The sequence below is a fragment of the Sander vitreus genome, chromosome 23 (genome assembly GCF_031162955.1).
Source record: "Sander vitreus isolate 19-12246 chromosome 23, sanVit1, whole genome shotgun sequence".
In the NCBI taxonomy this organism is placed as follows: Eukaryota; Metazoa; Chordata; class Actinopteri; order Perciformes; family Percidae; genus Sander; species Sander vitreus.
This window is the reverse complement of record NC_135877.1, coordinates 14,053,400-14,076,629: the sequence shown is the minus strand read 5'-3', so window position 1 is coordinate 14,076,629 and position 23,230 is coordinate 14,053,400. Positions and strand designations below refer to the sequence as shown.

General features: G+C 40.3%; 1 protein-coding gene and 1 long non-coding RNA gene across 4 annotated transcripts in view; both read left to right on the top strand.

Annotated features, from left to right (window-relative positions):
- Nucleotides 1–4,970, top strand: part of LOC144512280 (uncharacterized) — a 36,635-nt gene extending 31,665 nt beyond the window's left edge. Inside the window, exon 2 of the long non-coding RNA XR_013500982.1 lies at nt 3,891–4,970. This is a non-coding gene — a long non-coding RNA (uncharacterized LOC144512280). The remainder of the gene's footprint in view (nt 1–3,890) is intronic.
- A 1,692-nt stretch (nt 4,971–6,662) lies between these two features.
- The window catches only part of atp2b1a (ATPase plasma membrane Ca2+ transporting 1a), a 42,457-nt gene continuing 25,889 nt past the window's right edge, over nt 6,663–23,230 (top strand). For all 3 annotated transcript variants that reach the window (XR_013500981.1, XM_078242932.1, XM_078242931.1), the window contains exons 1-2: nt 6,663–6,768; nt 17,131–17,621. Coding sequence is in view for 2 of the 3 variants with exons in the window: in XM_078242932.1 (XP_078099058.1) it covers nt 17,429–17,621 (193 nt within the window). In the remaining variant the exon portion in view is untranslated. The remainder of the gene's footprint in view (nt 6,769–17,130; nt 17,622–23,230) is intronic.

Here is a 23,230-nt window from a genome sequence, read left to right as displayed (position 1 = left end):
TTGCTCGCAGTGAATGAGTTTTCCCCAGACAGGCCTGTGGTAATTGGAACAGTGGATTGAGGGGTAGGCACACACACATACACACACAAACCCACACAGGTCATTACATTTACCACTAAGCAACTCCATAAGCCCAAGCAGGCATATCTGACATATCCATCTGCTATGTTAGGATCATGCTGGATCTGCCTCTTTATCTCGCTCTCTAAATCGGGGTAAGGGGTGTGCTAGTGGTAATGATGATGGGGACATGACATGTAACTAAGGAGGTGAGCTATGATTTTACTCACGTTTACATCTCCTCTAGAGAAAATGTGTCATTGTCATTGCGCAATAAAATGAAAAATACGTTGAAATTCCTGAAATCCTTTAATCCTATAAGGATGAGTGGTTCTTTATGGATTGTGTCTGGTGTTGCCCACATTTTACAGATCCTCCCTATTTTCTCTGCCTCTCCGTCTTTTTGGTCTAAAACCTTGAAAATGCTTGTTTCACATTTCTTGTGCAAAGCTAAGTATTGTTTGAATTTGTTTTTGGTACTGACACCAATTTCTTATTCCTTGACTTATTCTTGTCTCTCACATCACATTCTGCTTCTCTTTGAAACCTTTCACCTCCCTCTCTCTCTCAACTGGACACACATATGTTCCTTTGTTCTCTTCCTTATGGTAGGAAGGTCAAGGCCATTACCTACTCCAGGGCAAGTTGTGTTTATGTGTGCATGTGCATCATGAGTGTGCGCTCACATGTGCTCCAGGGTTCTTTTGCACCAAGAATCATAGGTCTTAGTCTGTAACCCTCCCTCCCTTCCTCTCTTCTTCCCTGTGCCGTCTTTCCCTCCCAGGGGAAAAGCCCCCATGCGAAAGGGAAGAAATGGGGTGTAAAGGGCACCGAGTTCCCATTGGATCTACTCCTCTATGCCCCATATGTGCCCAGTCTATGCCACTCTGCTTTGAATATGGCAAAAGCTCCGAGGCAGCTTAAAGAAGGAAGCACTTTTAATGTGCCCCTTCTCTTGGTCTCTGCACATTCTGTGGGTTAAGCAAAAATCAGATGTGGCCCTGTAATTAAGTTGCCATTAATTGTTTTGCCTGGTCCCCGGTGGCACTGCTCACACTTTGGGGGAAGAGAACAGCAGATTTATCGGGCTGATGGGCTCCACGCCTAACTGAACAACTAAACACAGTGAAAACGCTTCTTAATTACTGCCTGTTGCCATAATCACCCAAAGTCACCTCTGCCAGAAAACTAACTAGCCCTCACTGTCTGGCTGCATTTAAGCACACAAGTTCCCTCTCTTTTATAATTTAGAATTTGTCCCTTTTATCCATTAATCATGTATAAACACAAAACACCCTAAACTGTTACATTTTCTTACCATGTGTACGTCATTTCTTTTCAGCAAACTTTGTTTTTTAACTTAAAACGAACAAAGCTATTGTTTGATTCTGAAATATTTCAGTCTTGTATGGTTTGTTTCTCACATTCATTCCTGTTGGACTAATGGTGGCAGTCAAAATTTAGAATCTCAGGTGGTTTCTCTACCTTGGCCATAATAGAATCAAGACTATTTATATGCCCTTCAGACACACACAAGTTTATATGGTGCAGGCATACTATTACTATACACAGTCTTTTCCACGCACACACCCTAATATTGGGCTGGGTGGGTCTCTGTCCTGACAACGTCTAACCTCAATGGGCACTTGAGGTGAATAATTGTTTGCAAATGGAAACTTGGCCAGATAATCTTAATGCTGCTGGATCAGGGCTGAGTAAGACCACTGTGTCTCTCTCTCTCTCTCTCTCTCTCTCTCTCTCTCTCTCTCTCTCTGTGTACACACACACACACACACACACACACCCTATGTGCACACACAGCTTTTGTTTTACCATCTCTAGTTCCAGTCCACACTTATTTGCTGACTCTTTAACAATTACTCCTTGTCTGTGCATCTGCTCCATCTTTCTCTGCCTTTTTCGACAACTTCTGTTTCTCTTCTTTTTCCCTACACTACTCTTTTCCCAACAACTCTGGCCTTTATCCTTCAGGCCATTCACCTCTCTGTGGCTGCCCTCGCCAGTGCCTGCAGTAAATTCCAGGGGTAGTTGGAAACACAAACATGCACAAGCCTAGGGCGAGCAGCTGAGTCATGATAGACCCCTCCTTACCTTCACCGCACCTACCACCACCACCTCTCTCTCAGCTTTCCTTCACACTACAGGTCTCTCTCTGTGTGTGTGTGTGTGTGTGTGTGTGTGTGTGTGTGTGTGTGTGTGTGTGTGTGTGTGTGTGTGTGTGTGTGTGACTGCTTCACAAGTTCTCTGTTCTGTTCTCTCTGTTCAGATCTTCTCTTAGATGTTTACCCGCATCATAGGTGTAATTCATGTGTCTGTGTCTCCAGTAGTCAGCAGAATTTGAATGTTAATCATATAATTGATGATTCCCCCAGCAGACATAAACCAGTGTTTGGACTCTTGTGGATTTCAGGACAAATGTGATTACAGTAATTATGGTACTAATAATGTGTTAGATAAGAAAGGTTTGTGATTACACTGTGCAAGACCCATGCTTAATATGAACTTTGCCTGATTGATATAGCTACTGTCCTGCTTGAACAATAGGTCTGAACAGTCTAATGGTAATGTAGCCTTCCAACACCAAGGCCAAGAAGATAACACATTCTCTAGATAACCTAAGAAATACAAGCAAAGCATTTGTTAACAACAGGACTTTTGAATCATTTGCCATTTTAAAATTCTCACACACCATCACCCCCTTGGTCAGCAGTCTTTCTCAAAAGTATGTAACATAATTTTTCCTCTTCCTCTTCAAAAGAAGGAAGCCCCCCCCCGCGTCTAACTCTTTGCCAATGTGCTGAGCCAGTGGAAAATCCGACATCCGTTCAAGAAACAAAGTGGTGTAGAAAGATCGGTTGACCAAATGGAAGCAATATTCATACATCGTGTCCTCACTGATAGGGACCTGGTTGTGCAAGTCAACTAATGAGACATTACATTCGCATTTTCCACTTGCCCTGGCTCAAGAGACACATGATCTCCAAGTGCACCATAGGCATTTCCACCACTGTCTTATGTTTATTTAAAAAAAACATTTAGGAAATAACTGATAATCTCTCTGTGGCTCATGATTTATTTTTTCCATTTTCTTTAGCTTTTCCATTGTGCATTGTTACTTGTGCAAATATCCTAATCATAGCTGCTTGCTATCTAAAACTGTGATAAGATGCCGAGTCTACTGTAAATTCCTCTCTCAGTTAGAACAGCAGACACATTGACGCGGTGCCAGTTGCTAGACACTCTTCGACTGAACCTACAATTATTTGTCAAGCTATCTTGTCTCTTGTTGTGTAGAGCTCTACCCCAGTAATTAGAGTTCTATGTTGGGATGAACATGAACGTATGCAGCACACACACACACAAACACAGCTATCTGGTTTAATCTCAAATGTGACTCTTTTGCCCAACTTTTTGTTTTTGTTTTTTCTGCAACGTCTTCCTCTGTGAAACCATGTTCTCTTTCAATCTAAATTAAGTGCTTCTGTTTTGAGTATGATTTAGTAAATGCAAAAGTTACCTTAAAGGCAACATTCCCTTTTGGGAGAGTTTTTGGCTTCCCTCATTAATGCTTACTCAGACAGCATGAACAACACATTAGCATGCACACAGGCCAATGACTCTTGACATTTACAGTAGTTCAGAAGATGCTCCAGAGCATATGGCAAACTTCCACTGAGAAACTGAGTCAACAGCAAAACCCGGACAACAGCTGTGGTGGAAATGATTGGTTTTTCCAATTAAAAAAACCCAACATGAAATAAGTTTTGTATTTAGTACTTCATTGTCTAAAACTGCTGCTCTTCTTTCAGGAGTAAATAATTCACAGTCTGTCCCCATTACCAAGTCAAAACACCAGACAGCTCACAGATTACTGTGTGGATACGGCTAAAAGATCCTTCACGTGGGGCTTCACCATCTCAAACACTTCTGCAGTCCCAAAGTGTTTAAATGGACTGAAGCAGAGATTAAGTGGTTTCATCTGAACAAACAGGCTTGGATGACACAAGGCAGCACAGAGGAAAAGGTGAAGATGGCTATCAGCTACGACCTATGGCTGCGATCCCGACTGACCAAGTCAGTAGAGATGGACAGACCATCTATACATCAGAGGGGGCTTGTGGGGGAATTGAACACTGACTCTTCTCTGCTGGGCATCCTGCTAACCAGTGTGCAGGTGTCAGACTGCGAGCTGGCCTTTGTTGTTTTCCAGAGGGATGTCGGGAGCTGTGGTGTCCTTTCGCCCAGTCCCACTCAACAGGGTGACTCTTTTTCTGTGTGCCGATTTGATGGCCACATTCTGCTTTATGATGAATCATGCACAAGTTGAAGGAGCTGATGGGATAACATTTCACTGGAATTGTGACTTGTATGATTTAATGTGACAAATTTGATTGATTGATTGATTGATTGATTATTGTTATTGGAGTATCTGAACAAGTAAGAGATAAAAAGTGAGGGAAAATAAACAGACTGATGGCCAGCCAAACGAGATAGAGACAGCATCAATGTCACGTTAGAGGGACATCTGCTTAGGGTTGATCAAACACAAAGCACTGCAGGTTGCCAATCTGGAATAATGGCAGACCTAAAAATAGGTCTTGTTTCAACTTCGGCACTTGAGGGTTTGAAGGCCTACGGGTCAAAGCCTAATAGCCAGTCCCAGCTCAACTGAGACCTGTGTTACTGTTGGATGTACAAGGAAAATATTAGCATTGGAGCTCTAGTAGCGCTCATAGCAGAAGATAGACTGACAGCTAAAAATGTGTTAAGGGTGTGGAGATGCATATGTGACACCCAAACTCGACTGACTGCATGGCTCCTTTTCACACATTCCACCCATGTTACTTCTCAATTTTTTAACCACAATAAAATGCTACCATCCTACATTATCCAGTGTTAAATATACAATATAGTCTATAATACTGTCTGTACTATTGTTTATAGTAAATATCTATCTATCTATCTATCTATCATTTGCATAACTATTTTCATACGGTTTTCCACACTTTTAGATCACCTTTTTTCTGTGCATCTTGATTGATTGTTCCACTTTTTTGCTTTCTAATAACCAACTTAGTCAAATCACACATAAGGCATAAACCAAATAATTGCACAAGTCAACTTCCATAATTTAAGTTTTTTTCCTGCTTCTTATCTTCCTCTTTCTTTCCAAATCTTTTTTCTCCCCTTGACGTAGATCTGAGTCGACAAGTTCTAAAATGACAATTTTTTTACTTCTAAATTGCGCACAGGCATAAACATGTTTACAAATCTGAAGATGCAAATGCTTTTGTGCACTTAGGGCTGTTATGTTAATGATAAATCCCATTATGTCAAGACAGCAAGTTTATTACACTGAGGTTTGACCTTAACCAGAGTTGTTTTCTGTTTATCATCTACCACCACTCATGTCTTTTTTTTTTTAACCTGGAGCCAAGATGTCTAATGTATTATTCACCTTGTAACTGGTCTCATGCACATACAGTATATTCTTATCATGCATCTTGAACCTACTACTGTGTAGCCTATACAATTATCTTACAACGTACCAGGTGATTTTTGCTGAACCATAATTGTGAAGCAGATTCTGTGGTTACTCTGTCCAGTATCAATGTGTTGTTTAATGTTTCTAAGGGAATGGTAAAAGGAAAGGTGGACCTCTGCTTACATTGTAATGTATGCAGACTCCTTCTCAACATGACTAAAGAATCGCAAAGAGTACAGGCATTGAATCCGCAGAAGAAGAAAAAAAGCGCTACGTCATGGAAACAATGACGTCAGGTTATATTAAGCGCCGAGGGAAGAGCCTTGTAAAAAAAAACTTGTTAATAGAGCCTTGTGTAGCCTAGGTAGAGACAGTGGAAACGATGCGGCAGGTCGAGGTTTCGGGGTGTACTTTTACAGGCTGCATCATGGGGGGAACTATTGAATAATCCTGTTATTCTACAGCGACGCCGGAGCAAAAGAGGGAGTACGAGGGGATCATGACGTAATCGTTTCCATAGGCGATTTATATGCTGGCTAAACCAATGGGAATCCACACCAGCGGTCCATACCCATCCTTCTTTTGACGTGCATCACATGTCCCCGGCAGTGTTGTGACAGAAAGGAACCAGGCGAGGCGAGATGATTCCCGTCAGCCTATTTCCGTCTTCGTAAATATCTACTAAGAGAAACTGGACCAAGTAATATTTTGGCTGGTTGTGTCCAACATCTTTTCACATGTAATGCTTAAGTTCTTAGAAAAGTAATGATAGCGTTATGAGACAAATACATTCCATTATATTAATGAAAAAGACAGGTGCTTTGGTCTGCACCTGTTCTATGATGACGTGATCTTTTGTGAATGGCCACTGTATTCTTTGGGATTATTTGGATACATTTGCTTATTAACATTGTGCCACTTAACCAAAATTATGCAAACAGCTGTACGCATGTGCCATGTGGTTTCTTGGCTAGTGGACATAGGTTTAAAGTTCCCATGGGCTCAAGCATGGATATTTTAAGAGAACGGGCTCAAGTGGGATGGTAACTATCTTGACTGTTCTGGACTGAGACTCTGGTTGTGGTTGTGACAGCGCAGTGGGCGGGATTTTACCTCAGATCAGGGGAGAGAGTCTAGTCTTTGGTGAGACTGAGGGGGAGTTACAGAGAGAAAGGGACATAGGGTGCTCTTCAGAGAACGGAGTGAGTATTTTTGGTCATATTTGCTGTGCTAGCGCGACAAAATGCCGCAAGATAAGGGCTGCTTCAAAGTGTTTCAGATGTTGCATAGAAAACCGTGACCGGTTAAGTCTTCATTTTTGTGTGCAATGATCAACGAGGGCCAGCCACTGGTGGGTAGCTGCCTTGGTTAGTTAGCTTTATACTAAGCTAACATCGTTAGCCAACGTTATAAATTTGAGAGATACTGACATTGGGAGTCTCGTTTTCCAACCCAGGTAGCTAATCAGCCAGGATGCTGCCAAATTTTCTTTGATTGTGCTTAGTTGACTAAGACGTGTGCATAGCCCTGGGCTAAGTTGCTCGACTTGTCAATCTTTCAGAAGTAAGTTACCCTTTGTATTTTACTTCTTTGCAATCAGCATAAGCTAACGCCTGGGAGCTAGTTGGCTAACATTGTGCGCTAGACTGGGACGTTGTTTTATAACGTTGGACTATACGCTACAGTCTTTCGTGGACAGCAGATTGACGTTTATACATTGAGGCTCATCATTAAGAGACTACCTGAAATGTGGACTCGACACGAGAAAGTAACCTGTATTTCATTCTGAATTACAAATCCCAGAGTTACAATGGGGTCCGTTTAAGGACCTGTCATTCAGTCAGTTTGACGTTATGCGGATCCCCTTTTACAGGCAGACATATAATGCCAGTAAGCTCGCGTTAGGGGGGAAACGTTAACTTAACGTTAATATTTTTTTACCCGAGCTGGAACGGTGTTCTCCGAGTATTGGCCTCCACGCGCTGCGGTTGCTCACGCGGATAATTTGGGGATCTTACAGAGTGGCACCCATGTAGGCACATTTAAATTACTTTCGTCTGACTGTCACTAGAGAGCCGATAACGTTACAGTAGATGTGCAATTTAATGAAACTCAGTAACGTCGTTTCGCAACCAACAACGTCTCCCCATGATATTAAAGTAAAGCATCTATTCGGGTAATGTCATTTTCCGGCGTTATGTCTAACATGCATTCTGTTTACCCTTGGATGTGTGTTATCCCTTAAAGTTACCCAGCCTTTAGTCGTAACGTCAACCTGCACAGTACCTATTTTATCAATTGAAGCGACCTACCAAGCCTAAATGTCATAGAAGGAACCTGCCACCTTACTAGTGCAAGCTATAGCGCTATTTAAAGATAAACGTTCACTTTATGAATGGACTGTTAGTCTAAACCTTAAACATAGCATGTCGGTTAAAATTAATATGGCAGTTACCTTATAACGACAATGGACCTTGTATTCCCTAAGTTTAAGAAGTCCCTAAGGCGATATTGCCAAAATCTTCTATTCCGGTATATCAATAAATAAATAGTTTATATGAAATAACCACATGGCAAATCCTATTTATATAGCTTTTGTGTGAATTAAATGCATGACGAATGAAAAGTACTAAGTGTTTTCTTATGTTAAAAAATTTTTCGTGCATAAATGAACATAACTTGCAAGGATCAGAACGTAAAGTGTCCTTCAAATGACGGAAATATTGCTGTAACGCAGTTCAGCAGCTGGTTATTCAACATTGCAATAGAAATGATATAGAAAAATTTATAAGAACCATTTTTATATCGCTTTGAAAATACATATTGGATATCGCCCAGCCCTACGTTACACTCTTGACCTTTTAATGGACAACGTAATATAGTTTTGCACTCGCTAACATTGCCCTCACATTTCCAGGTTGATGTTAAGTGCAGCCACTGAGCACCTTTTGGTGTCTAGTTAAAGGGATCGTGTCTTATCCAATTAAATAGCACCCGGTTTGCTGCAGCGCCAGCAGTGTCTTCCTGTGTTTGTGTAATGATGACTTGTGATCCTACAGTGAATTGCAATTAGTGTTGTAGTTTTATCAAAAATACATTGGAACACGGAATTTAGCCTGGGCTTCGAGTCAATAGACTGTGATTCAATGAGATAAGTTGTGCCAGTCACTGTAGTATGGTATAGTTATTGTAGACCCGTTACATAATATAATGTCAGGTTTAGCTAAGCTATTCCAAGGCCAAGCACTACAGTCAGAATATCTTGTTGCAGAGTATGTGCTTCACATAATGACAGTTGTTGGCATTCAATTTCATTTTTGAATAGTAATGTCTGCATTTTCTAGATTTTACTACATTTAAAGAAATATCCAGGTTTAGCCATGTTTCATTATAGCTGTCTAGATCAGCATATAGATTCAGAGTTTGCTCAATGATTCACTTAAACCATCAGTAACACTATCTGTTGCTGTGTCTGAGCCCTTTGAACTCAGACTGTTGCTGTCACTCAAGAATGCCAAAAATATCCTTTCTTATTCCTTGCTTTTTCATAATGGCTGACTATTGACAGTACTGCTCCTCCTGGAGGATATGAGTCAGTATTTGTTACACTTACTTTGTAAATTGTTTTGGAAAATGGTTTTATCTCAGAGGCAAGATCATGTGACCTATTTGGCTGTGTGGCTCAGGTTGATAGTATTTCCCCTGCTTACATGTCTAGACCAACAACTTTTCAAGACTACAACTCTAGGTTTTATTCTTTATGCAGTGAGGTTAATTAGCCATGCTGGAGAGTATGTGATTTCTACTAATCTAACATCATAGCTTACTGTTAAAATAAGTGCTGTCTCTTCTTCTCATGGCACAGGCTGTTTTAGTTGTCACATAGCAATAGTCACTGTGAAGTAATGCAGTATACTTAGTTAACTTTCTTCCAGGCATTTCTCGCCTGTCAAGTCTGCCACTAACTCATCACGGATGAGTCCCCCTTACAGCTGCTTGATAAATCCACTGATTTCATCGTCATGCTTTGCACTTCAGTCAATTACAGGCACAGCCTCCAGAAATTTAAGTAATATTGTTAATAGGAACAATTGCTAACATTTGTCCTCGGCTCAGTCTGCATTACTCTGTAAATGTCTTGTAACTGCCTAGTATAAAGCATTATTTTAGCGAGCAAGCCACTGTAGGTCATTAATCTAAGGTGACATTGACATCGAAAGCTAAATATAGACTGTTTTTTTTTACCATCTACAAGTACAATGTATTTATGGAAATATTTACTTATAATGAACCTTTGTGGTTTGTAAATCCAAGGTTAGTCCAAGCAGAGGTTTTAGGTTGGCCTACATGGAGTTTGAGCAAATTATTACTACTCATTCAATCAAATATGACCAAAAAAAAGCAGTAGAAACGGCCTACACAGGTGCAAATAAAATTAATTAGCTTTTTCTAAACAGGATTTAACGAAATAGTTGCTGACAAAATTACAATACTAATTGGATCAACTTTGATCCTGCACACTGCAAAATATCATGAATTAGTCATCAAGACAGCTAAATGGTGCTACGGATGGTGCTAAACTATGCTACGAGTCCAAGTGAGTCCGTCTGTGGCCTGCAAGACCCTTCAAGTTATGCCCCTTTGAAGTTATGCCTCTCTCTTGCAGTCTGCAGACAGACCCTTCTCTACCAGTCAGTCAAGCAGACATTTATGTTAGTTTTGGCATTTCTGGAAAGCTGGCTTGATATGCTACTGATCAAAAGTAGGGTGGAAGATGTAACTGCCTTTTTAGTGTCTGCACATTTCTATAGAATTAAAAATTAAAAATAACAAAGAATTATTATTAAACTTTATAGCATCATCATTGAGTATATAAAACTTAACCAATACTGCTAAACTCCAAAGTAGTTTCAATGTAATCAGGCCAGTGGAGAAGGCCTATGGCTACCTTGTCATACTGGTGTAGCCAATAAGTGAGCAAATACTACCCATTCAGGTCTCTAAAAATGTAAAAAAGTAACCTCCCAGAACTCCATCTCTTGAGTTATTTTGTAATAATTTTATTAGTGGCATTACTTAAGTGGCACTAAAGAAGAAAAATCGTTAGAACGCATAATCTCACTATCTATAGACAAACCCACATGATGCATATTTTTGTCTTGGGCTTCCTGGTAATGCTGCCATTGCAGCAGTAGCTCAGTCACACTGGATGCAGTATTTAACTGAGAGTGTAAGCATGGATGGTTAGATTGAACCTCTACTGAGAGATAAAGGTAGCCCATGTGAATGTAGTTATTCAGTCTCAAAACAGTAGTCTAAATCTTTTTATGACATAACATTATATATAAGACTAACATTTACAGTTTGGGCTGACCTACACCGGATGAATTGGAAAGTGCTGTGTAGCAGCATAGGCCTAGCCAGCAATAGCTTTCAGACTTAATTTACTTCCACCTTAGTCTATAATAGCATTGTCTGCATATATGTTTGGCTATTACAAATTGCATTCCCTACCACAGGTCATGGTGAAGTGACTTTAATGTTTAACTCTAGTGCGTCCTGAAATTGTAATGGTAAGGACAGCAAGGTCAGACTGTGGCAGCAAATGGCAGGGCGGCAGGACCTCAGGCCACTGAGCTGCTATGTAGAATCACGCATAACAAAGAACACACTGCCTCTCATCTTCAAAGTGGTTTGATGAAAGATGCATCATTTTGGAATATTTTCCATCCTTTGGACATGAAGGACTCTGTAACGGCTAAATAAAACCATCCCTCTTGGTTTTCTTTTATCTAAAGGAAAAATATTATAATATTTCACAGTCACTGTTTAAAGATGACCCTACAGTATTGTGAATACTAACGCTGGGACAGATCAAATTTAATATTTGGTACTTAAAATGTTTTCATCAACAGGATAGTCTTTTTGGGACTCGACAATGCTTGGAAAAAGTAGCCTACATGATTGCGCCATATGACCTCTCACCATTTCACACAGGCATTGTCACAAAGATTAGAAGTTGTACTGGTGTGAAGAAACACTGGAATACTATAAACTTGACATGGTAAATTTGTGAGTCCAGCTTTCACATCAGCTGGATTTTGTTGAATACACTTAATAGGATCTCAGTCACCTTCACTTGAGCGTCCAGGGCTGAATGAGATCTTGAATTGATTTCTTTTGACGGACTCTTTTCATGGACATTGCAGTTGCCAACACAATTATATACAGCAACCTCCCGGTCATTCATGTGTCTGAATGCCTCTATCATTTTGGGGCATTTTTCAAAAGCTAGAATGTATCTCTCCTCTGTGTTATGATGTAAGAAGACAAACTCCTGCCCTAGTTTCAGGGTAGCATGTGCTTAACCTGCATGGATGTGTGTTGCATGTTTTTATTTTTTTCTTGTTCCGTTTGGAAGAAAAAAAATTAAAATATGCTCTTCCTATTCTTTACACAAAGGTTCAACAGCAAAAGTACAATGATGTATTTAGTAGGATGAAATAACTGCAGTGTTCCGTGTCAGAAAATGTACACATTCATTTTGATGTACAAAATTACTTTTTTATATAATGACTTGAAAAAAGTAATTCCTAACCTAAAAAAATCCCTAGTTAATTGCTACACCTTAGATCCAGGTCAAGACGATTATGGTATATTGTCATCTTGGATGACATGTCCCTCTATACATGAAGTAAGAAGAGCTGAAGAGGAAAAGTGTGTTGATGATGATACCTTGACTGCGTTGGTATGAATTGGCAGCCTGACGGCGTTTGCGGAGGTTCCAGTCTGTGGGGTGAAGTAGCGCTCTTAACTGCGAGCCATGCAGCACAAGGAGGGCTGGGTGTCTCTGCTTTGTACCCTCCACATTTACATGGCCTGACCCAGTTCAGCAACGGCTAGCGGTGGGGGGAGGGGTCAGTCTGGGGGAGGCTAAAAATACCACCCCTGGCATTAGGCAGCTCCATTGCAGAGGGATCCCTAGAATTGCTATCCTTGACTTGCATCGACTTGTTGGCACATAGAGGTGTACAAACTGCCAGAGGGTTTCCTTAGCGTGGAAACAAAGACATGAGTATATTTCTGAGATGCCCACCACTGTTGTCCGATCCACTTGTTTCCACTTGCTACAGCCCTCTGGGTGGAGGATTTAGCAGACATCTAATGTGTGATAGCAGCCATTAATAGCTTCAGGAGAGAGGAGACTCTGGTCCTTGAGTAAAACCTTGAGCTTGTGTGGAAAGGGTTAACCTTAGCCTCTGTCATTCAGCCATACCATGCCAGCTGTTGGCTTGTAGATCCAATCACAATGATTTTCCACTGTTGTGACATGCGACCTGCTCCGCAACCCTAAACTGTCGCAGCGCAGCAAATGTTGGCACTTCCTTCATCTTGGCGTTGTTGCTGCTCGTGGGGTTAGGGAGCGTGAATGTGGGAGAGGCTTCATAGAGTAAGACAGGGAAATGGAGAAGGCAGAGAATTGCATTCATTACTATAGGCATGCATGTGCTCTGCCCATGTGCTAACACCCATGGCATGTGAAATATTCCTACTGTTTCAAGATAAGTCATTTAGAGAGCATTTAAACATTCACAAAGCCACATGGTATTGCAGGGAGCAAGAATATACATTTTAGCCATGACTCCTGAAATTCACTTGTCCTTTTGTTTGAGTTAGTGAAAAAAGGGCTACTGTTAGGCACAGAAAGAACTCTAAGGCTTTGTAACAAAAAACTCTTGTTCTTAGATGTGAGAAGGTGTTAGCACAATGTGAATTGGCGATATAATAGGCTGAATTCATTACTAATGGGCAAGTCGTTCTTTTCTATTTTTTCATTCAGTTTTCTGTTCTGTATAGTTGTTTTTTTGTTTTAATTTCATTTGAAGAAGTCAAGCAAATGGGAAAGAATTAACCTTTTAACCAATGAGATCAAAATAGCGTGTCTTAGTAGTGTGAAATAATTTGGTATAGAGTTGAGCAGTGTCAGCATGCTCATATAGTGATTTTACTTTATCATATATCATATTGTTGCCCCAAATAGGCTAAGAGAAAATAACAGGCCATCTGATTTAATAGCTCTGAAAGTTTTTAGAATAACTTAAATGTAATATTACAAAAACGTAATATTACAATAACATGAATCCTCAACATGCTGTTGATGTTCAGTTTCTATGGAATTTTATGTGGGACAGAAACCGTCAATACGTTCTTACACCGAAGTCTGTTGACGACAACAAATGTTTGAATCAAAATATTGTTCAGCTGTAATATACATTGGAACTTATTGTATGGATGACTCCCTAATCCAAGAGATGGGCAACTTGTTTTGTTAGTCATTAGGCAGCACAAAGATGTTGCAAAACTGATATACTTTAGGATATTACAACAGTTTTAACATGATGGAAGGACAGGCGAGCCAATGTGTCTGACTTGACTAAAAGCTGTTTCATGCTTCTAGCGTTCAGCGCAGTCGGGGCGCTGCGGAAGGCGGGCATAGTCGTTGTGAACCGTCTGGTCTTTCATACTGATTTGGTCAGAGTGACTCAAAGAATGGACTTCTTCTCTCCTGTCAATTGCCATTGCGATTGCGTTCTTACAAAATCTTAGAGGTGCACGGCTCAGCGATCAGACCCTCTGCAGACTTGCTTTAATAACTGTCACTCGCACATGCTGTGAAATGTCTAGCTTGCCTAGCAGTCCATAGATCTAACTTGGGTTGCGGAAAGATGAACCTCAAGTAAACATTTTTGAAAGATTGGTTTGATATTCCCTGGCATATTTGTCCAATCCCCCAAAAAATGCCTTTTTATTAGAGATGTTCCGATACTGCCTAAAACGCTGGTATCGGGAAGTACTGGAGTTTATGCACCGATCCGATACCACGTAATAAAGCCCTAAAGAAAAAATACGTTACGGACTCGACAATGCTTGGAAAAAGTAGCCTACAGTAGTTTATTTATGTTGTTTTTCCGTTATAACTGACTGTCAAACTGCAGAATAAAAGAACGTTCTGTGGAATTCATGTTTAAGAAAGAGTTTAACCTGAGCCAGACCGACAACAAAGATAGAAATAATATCACATCCATACAGGGATAGTAGTATACAGTTGTTAAAACATAATAAAATATATGACACACTGGTATCGGATTGGTACTCTGTATCGGCCGATACGCAAGTTCAGGTATCGGAATCGGTATCGGGAAGCAAAAAATGGTATCGGACCATCTCTACTTTTTATATGTTTCATGGACATCCGACCAGTGGTGTGAAAAATAATTAATGATGACGTAGATGTCAATAAGTAGGCAAGATGTCAACATGCTTTGAAGATGTCACCATAAACCTGTGGTCCAAGTACAAGAGGTGCAAAAGTATGTCCTCTTTAAAATGGGGATTTCTGCGATCTCTCCCATTTCAGTAATACGCCCAGGCCTGCAATTATACTGTGTAATAAATAATAAATTCTGTCCCGTTTTCCATGGCAGATGGCTCCAAATAGCATCTCAACATGTGACAGAATAGTTTCCAAGAATCTCAATGGAATAAGCTGCAAGCATTCATTTGTGCAGTGAGCAATAATAAAGGCTAAATTTGTGTCCCAGTTTGAAGTTCTGACATATTCTGAGTTTTGAGTTTTAATTTGGAGTTGCATGTTCAAAGTTTGGCGTAAAGACAGATTAATGGTGTTCTCGCAAACATGTTTTGGTCTTGACCATAGTCCGAAATTCAGAAAGTGAGTAAAACCTCTCCAGCTGAGATAACTGCAACGTTTTTTTATCCACACAAGGAAAAACGTCCCGGTTTGACTGCACTGGTGCCTTTCTTAATGGATTCGATGGCTGAGTCCGGTGTCCCTGTGCAGTGCCAATCATAGTCTGACATGGCTTTCCACCTGAAAGTACAGTGTATGTTCCAGACTAGTCATCAGGCTCATCGTGTTAAATCTTTCCAATAGATCTAGTTTAGTCCCTCAAATTCATCAAATCAATTAATCTAAAACAGATTGATTGTATTGTGATGTTTTATGTTCATAGGTCTATGTATCTGTTTCTATCTGAGCCAAGAGAAATTCCCATCAACTTGGTCGACATGAATGAATCAGCCTCATTGTGTTAGGCTGATGAAAGCTGAATGGACAGCAGCCTCCCATTAGAATGGACTCTCCCATGTAAAGCACCATGGAGCTCCCTGATACCACAGATAGTCTTAATTAGATTAAACAGAAGGCTTTTCCTGAGCTAATCAGTCACTTGATCCCTGCTCACTGCGTTACCCCACCAGTTACACTGCAGGGAAGCTGGTGGCTTTTGGTGGCTGAGGTTTATGATTTAATTTTTTTCAATGACACACCTACTGTGTGTTGTTTGACATGGCGGGGTACTGCGATACAATCATCTGGGTATTTATTGAAAGGATTTGACTGTAATGCTTTACCTAACACCTGGTTGTACTAGAGGAGGAAATTGCTGTTCTTTATCATGAGGATTGACCTTACGGTGTGTAAAGTAATTGTAATTCTCTACTCAGTATTTAAAAGTAAGGTCTCCGAACTCTGCTTTTCTCATAGAAGTCAGAATCCTCTGTGGGGGAGGGGAGGGGGAAAGGGGGATTATTAAAATATTCTAATGATCAATATAAATCTAACAACATTTAAACAGTGACCGTACAAAAATCTGTTGATAAGTAATAATAAAATACATGTCAAACCAGCGATTAAGCTTACATCGTATTTGCATTAAGTAGTTTTAACACATATCCTTCAGCCAATCAGAATGGAGGATTTTATTCTAGACCAGATCTATTGAGTAGTTAGTTTATTTTGTGGTTATTACTATTACTGCTATATTATTATTATTATTATTATTATTATTATTATTTATTATTATATTAGCACCTTTTACAGAACAATGTCACAAAGTGCTTCACAAGAGTAAAATGGTTAAGAATAAGACAAAAAAACAGTGAAAAGAACAAGCAGTAAAAAAAGAGTAAAATAAAACTTGAACAAAAAATGAGACAAAGGCCAGTTTAAATAGATGAGTCTTCAGCAGCTTTTTACAATCCCTGGGAGCAGCTCAGAGCAGAGTGGTTACTGAATGCTAACGCGCCACATTGTGCACATTACTTGACAAGTTTTGTCCAGATGACAAAATTATTATTTTATTACAACTCAAGTACAGCTAATCGTAATATCTTAGCAATGGCTCTTGGCAGTATTGCTAATTACTTTGCTACTTGTCTCAGCAGCCAAGTGGTTTTGTCAAAGGGTTTCCATGTTTGCTCATAGGCAGCAGTAAGTTGTTTTAACAAAAGTGTCTGTGCTAGTGTACTGTAGCTGTGTGACTACAGACATTAAAAGAAACAGAAATGGTAACACACACATATTGTTAAACGTGCTATATATTGAAAGCAAATAGTCAGAAAAGGACGGGACAGTTTGTGCAAATATGTTGTCAGTGGGATATTAATACATGTATGGGGAACCCTGCTATACATGAAATAACAGTTGGTAGCATTACTAATGACATTTTTGACATGCTCTATTTAATGTTCTTCTCTTTCAGATCTGCATGCATGGTGATCTCCGCCTCTGTCGGTGATCCTCAGTCACCATGAAAGACTAGGAACTCAGCTCTCCAAGGGAAATGGCTTATTTTGTAATATCCCTGCCCTGCTACCTGCCGTATGACTCCACCTGCCTCTGAAGGGCCTGCCAGCTGTTTATGGGAACTACCACTGTGTTCGCTCTCTTGAGGATTTAAGCATTTCCAGGACAACACTTTTTTCTTTTTCTTTTTTTTTACCCCCACCGTTGAGCCGAAGCAGCAACGCTTTGCAATAGAGCGGGGAGGCAACGAGACAATGGCAAACAACTCGTACAGCGGGGTGAAGAACTCCATGGTGGAGGCCAACCACGATGGAGAGTTTGGCTGCACGCTCAATGAACTGCGCTCCCTTATGGAACTGAGAGGCGCCGAGGCGATAGTCAAAATTGGGGAATCTTATGAGGATATTAAAGGACTCTGCAACCGGTTAAAAACATCACCTATAGATGGTAGAGTAATGTTCCCACTCCACTTAACACAATGTTGTCTAATTGGATAAAATACAGGATGTTTCAACAACAGTGCTAGTAGCGAGTGCTGTTGGAATGCTAATGTGGCTCACACATAGTTTAAGAGGCATCTCATTGGCCATATCATCTACATTGTGGATACCTTGACATCACTTCCTTGGAAAACTCATATTCTAGACAGGTGGCCGGGCAGGCTGGTTCTGACCTGGGCCAGTCCTACTCTATTTCAAGGCCTGTGGATATGTCCCTCACACCCTCCCTCCCTCCCTTTTCACCTCTGTGTGCGTGTCTGTTCGTCTCTGTGTGTAGGCTTCAGACAGACCAGCTGTCTGCCTGAGCACAGCATCAGGCTGTAGGCAAGTCAATGTCCCACATGTGGCAGACAAAAAAAGGAGGCTGTTAGGCTGGGTAGTAATGACTTGAACATGTTAGGGAAGGAGTAATCTTTAGAATGTCTCCTCTGTGTTACTCTCTCGTTACCCATATACTGCACTATAAAGGTAGAACTATGCTAAGAGTATGGGAGTATTAAAACATTACTAGTTGGGCTACAGTAGAACCCCACTAAGGCCGTAGTGGGGGTTGACAGCACCTCTCTTTTTTCCCTTTTGGTACCATTCTTTTTCTCTCACTTTGTCTCTCTCTATAGACAGTTCGCCTAATCGCCAGTATGACCTTGACTGAACTCCTATGGGAGAGGATTTTCAGTTTGATCCCAGATTAAAACGGCACCGCATTCACTGTAGCAGCAACAGTCCTCTGTATGCAGTGTCTCAAAGCAAGCAAAAAATGTCCTGGGCTTCATCAAACCAGAAGGAAAGCAGTACGCCATGCTATATGACTGCACAAAGCATCTCTCATTCAAGAATCAATACTTCGCAATTTATTTGTTGACCTTTCACTTACTGACAATAAGGTGTACAAGGCACACCACGCAGTCCCTTTTGCTGCTTTCATTGTCTGTTATACAGGCCAGTAGGCCATTGTCTGAACTGAGGAGAAATTGCTGAATAGGAATTTGGCTGTTGAAAGAGAGCGCGAGTTGTCCAAACATGCATGTCAAGTAGGTGAGCATAGAATCCTGTCATATTTGTAGCATGAGTGACATTGTTTTAAGTGTGAGTGTACTTGTCCTCCCCTGCTCATTCTACCTAGTCTATGCTACAAAAAAGACTGGATTGTCGAGGCCCATTACCTTTTTACAGCATTTTAATATATAGCACAAATACGTCTTATCACTGTATTGTTTGCTGTAGGTGGGGAAATACTGTAAGCATGTTTGGGGTATACTTTCAACTTCTGCTATAGCTGTACACTCTTTATCAATATTCTGCATATCAGCAGTCTTTTATTTACCATCTTCAGATGATCAAACATGTATTTAAGATTATTAAAAAAAAAAAAAAAAAAAAAAAAATGTTTTTAATAATTCTAGATTGCTAATGAAAACAAATCTTTTGATAAAATGGATTGCTACTGTACAACGAAAAGGCAGCATATACCCAATTGTGAAAATGATTTTACATCTGTAGTCATTTTATGACTGTACTGATAAGCTTGAATATATCCACATATAGTTTCCCCTCACAGCAGGTGCTGTTCCACTTGGTACGCAGCCACTGAGTCTTGACACTTCCAGTTTCAATCAGCTCATTTGTCATTGGCTTGGGAAATTAAGCCATTATTTAAGATTACAGGATCTTGACAATTGAAAAGGGATTTCTAATTAATTGGTTGGTCATTTCTCGAACCTCTTAAGCCAATCCTTTGCTAATCCTCCATATTTCCAAGCTCCTTTTTTTTTTTATACCCAAAGATTAATTAATTGAACTTCTCTGTTGCAGCTGTGCATGGCTGTACCTCTCTACTTTGACTATTTTTTAGCATGGTCTTTTTAAATCACTACCAGTTTCCATGCCACCACATGCCAGTTCAGTTAGATTTCAATTCACTAGGCTGTGATTCAAATTGATTTTGATCATTTGCATACCAATGCTCTGAGTTTGAAAAGAGTTAATTATGCACACTGTACAATGCCCTTTCTATTTTGTGATAACGAACACTGCCAAACGCTTATTAGGATATTACCTTTGTCTATTTGACAAATGTAAACCATCAACCCAGTCACAGTGCTGTAGAATAATGAACTAAAAGGTAAAGCATGAAGGCTGTTAATCACAGGTAAATAATATCAAAACTAAAGGATACCAACTATTTGTTTTAACACGTCTCCTTCTAGTTTTGCTAGTATGCTGTACTTCTCAAACAAACCTTGTTTCTATGGTGGTGAGGATTCCAATGTGTGGTGGAAAGAGAGAGCTCACCAATACCTGAAGCTCTAGCAGTTGGCCTGGTATTATTTGTATGAGTTCACTTCCTCTGTGCGTGCAGATGATGTTTTTTTTGGGTGCTTTCTCTGCTTCAGTAAGTAACCGTGATGAAATAAGTACTAGTTACGCTTTTTTAAATTTATTTTGTAGTTATGTGGTCGGTTATAGTGGTCTGTTAGTAGCATTTAAAGGGGAACTCCTGGGGCGGCCTCTAGCTCACCCAGTAAGAGCGTTCGCCCCGTGTTGGCAGAGTCCTGCAGCGGCGCGGGTTCCAACCCGCTGCCCTTTGCTGCGTGTCATCCACCATCTCTCTCCCCCTTTCATGTCAATCCACTGTCTCTACACAATAAAGGGAAAAGCCCTAAAAAAAAGGGGAACTCCACTTTGTTTTTACACATCAAAATCAGCTCACTCATGGGTAGTACTTCTCATCTTGTGAAAACGGTTGTATAATATTGTTGGGTGGCTTTTTGTAGGAGCTTTGTCAAGTCTGCCAAAATAACACTAGTGATGTGTCACCAGGGTTACCTTGGCTTTGGCTTGAAGATGGCACATTTAAACCAAAAGCCTGCATTACGTACTTGGGGCATGGAGTTTGAAAGAAGTGGGTGCTTACTAAGCAGGGAGGGGCTCTATTGAGTTACATTATGGGAAGTGTAGTATCCATGGAGGTTTTATGATGGACTAAGACCCCATTTACAAAAAAAATAGGTAGGCAGAGCTGGTAGACTTTGTCAATGGCATGTCCCACGTCAAGGGAAGCTATGCTGCTGCTTCGTCAAGGTCTTGCTTGATTTTTTTTTTTCTCTCCTATCATGAGTCGCCTAGCTGTTTGTAAGAGCGATACCAAATCTGGAGTATTGTACCAAAATCCCATCTTTTTACCACATTTTCTTAGCATTGAATGTCACAGCTCAGGGTCATAGTTGTACTCCGAAGTGTACCCAGATGTCTGTATCTAGGATTGGGGATGATTTCTTTTGGGCACCCAAACCAGTTAATGCTTTAAAGGGGCCGTAGACGCCCAGAAAAGACTTAGAAAGATACCTACAGAAGCAGAGTCATTACAGAGGTGTAAAGTGTCATTTTCATCTGTAGTATTGGTGGGAAAATACATACAACATAGTATCATAATTTTCAGCAAGTCTTACTAACACAGCAGCATTTATTTTCTCCCAATGGGATCCTTGGTTTTCTCTGCATAATGAGACTTGTCAAATGGGCATGACCCCTTCGCATCAATATTATTGAAAGTGTCTCCCCCCCCCCCCATTTTTCCCTTTCTCAGTTCCGTGTTGATTGCTGTTTTAGTGTAGTCAAATATTTGGGTTCCAGCCTATTGATCAAATCAACTGTGCGCTGAGAGGCTTGCACAATTGGACTACAATTCACGGACAGGCTCTCTGTATCTATCATTCCAAACACCACACCCCCTCATTCAATGGGAAGGTTCAGACTGTTAAATGATAGACTACTCTATGTAATTCAGGGGCTGGCGTAGCTTGTCTTCATGTCTGAATTCAAAATGATGTGCTTCGATTGGGCTTTAGCCAGGGAGTAGATGTAACGTATGGCCAGACCCTGCTTCTGTTATTGGAGCTGTCTTGGCTTGAAAGCTGTGATTTGTGAGAACAACTGGTTTCTTGTTTTTCCTTTGTATTTAGTTATTAATAGTGGGCATGGGTGTCCTAGGTTTTGACAGTTCTTATGGTTTTGGTGATTTTAGAATCTTTAGCTGCCGAGTAAATAACAATTAAAACCTGATTTATGTTAGTTATTCCACTTTGGTCAGACTCTCTAGTACAATCCGATATTTAGTGTTTTGTAGATACTTGGCCATATTTCATAGTGTACCCTGTTTCCAGTATGGCTTGCTAGGTGGAGCATTATCTCATTCAGTGGTCTTCCCAGAATGTTCTGAGTAGGGTGATATCAGTTGCACTCATTTTCTGTTAAATTGCATAATTTCCATTAAACACTATTTTTGGTAAAATGATCTTGCTATAGTAATGAGGGTGCAACACTATTGTTTCATTTGTTGAGCAAAGCCCTGCTCATTAGCACAGAATCTGCTTATGTGCAACAACAATACCCTGATCACTTATAAATTGGAAAGGACGATTGGGATGTAGCCTAATTACTAAAACCTTGTGACCAGACACTTATAGTAGTAGTGTGTGTATATGTATGTGTGTGTGTGTGTGTGTGTATATATATATATATATACATACACTGATTCTTAAGTAAACTTCTTAAACGTAAACTAACAATTTCTCTGATTCAACTCACCTGTTTAGCAAAGTAAGCTACATAAAGAAAACTCTTATGGGAACTGAAAAGCATGAAGTAAGTGCTCTGACTGGTATCTGTTTGTATATAAGCTTAACATAGATGTAATGGCACACTTCTGCCATTCAGACAGGGACTGTATGTAGGAGAAAGGAAAGTACTTCCACACTGTCATTCTTGCAATCACTCTCATCATACTTGCAGTTCTTACCTTGAGTTCCCATCTAGTGTCTGGTTCATGTCTAATTTTCTATTGAAGTTTACCACGAATAAGAAGACCGTGTCCACGATGCCCCTCTTTGCTGCTTTTTGTTTACACAAATGAAGGGAAATGATGTGCATGAAACTTGATTTGACTTAAAATTGCTCTAAAATAGCTTGTCCGGTGAGGGGTGTCTCATTGTACTGGACAGTGTGTTGGCACATATCTGCCTACACACTGTTATGTAAAGGCAGTAAAAGAGAAATGGTGACCCTATTTCATTTAATTGTGACAGGCCGTGAGTGAAGGCTTACTTTGACCCTTCACTGCAGGCTGAAATGACAGTTACGAGAGGGGTCAGCTGGGGACAAGCATCCAAATTAAATGGTTAATAATTAGCTGCTTGACGTGATACCCACTCTGGGTGCTAAAATGATGTGAGGGGCCAAGGCCAACCTATTTTCTGTATGTGTATCCAATGGAAGGACGACTTGTGATCGTCCTCTCTCTGTCACTAGTATTTATTGCTCTAATGCAAAGGGAAAATGTGGTGTAAAATTGAATAGGGTATTAGCTGTCAGCATGTTTTCATTAGAGGCATAGAGAATCAAAGCAGACGGTGAGAGGCAGCCAGGGAGCAGCAACAGGCAGCAATGCCAGATAAACCACATAGCTTTTTTAATGTGCTGTGCTGGTGAGTCATTGTCATTCTTCTCACCCCCCTTTTTAGAAAGGTATGTGTCAGTGTTAGGTTCTAAATGTCAATT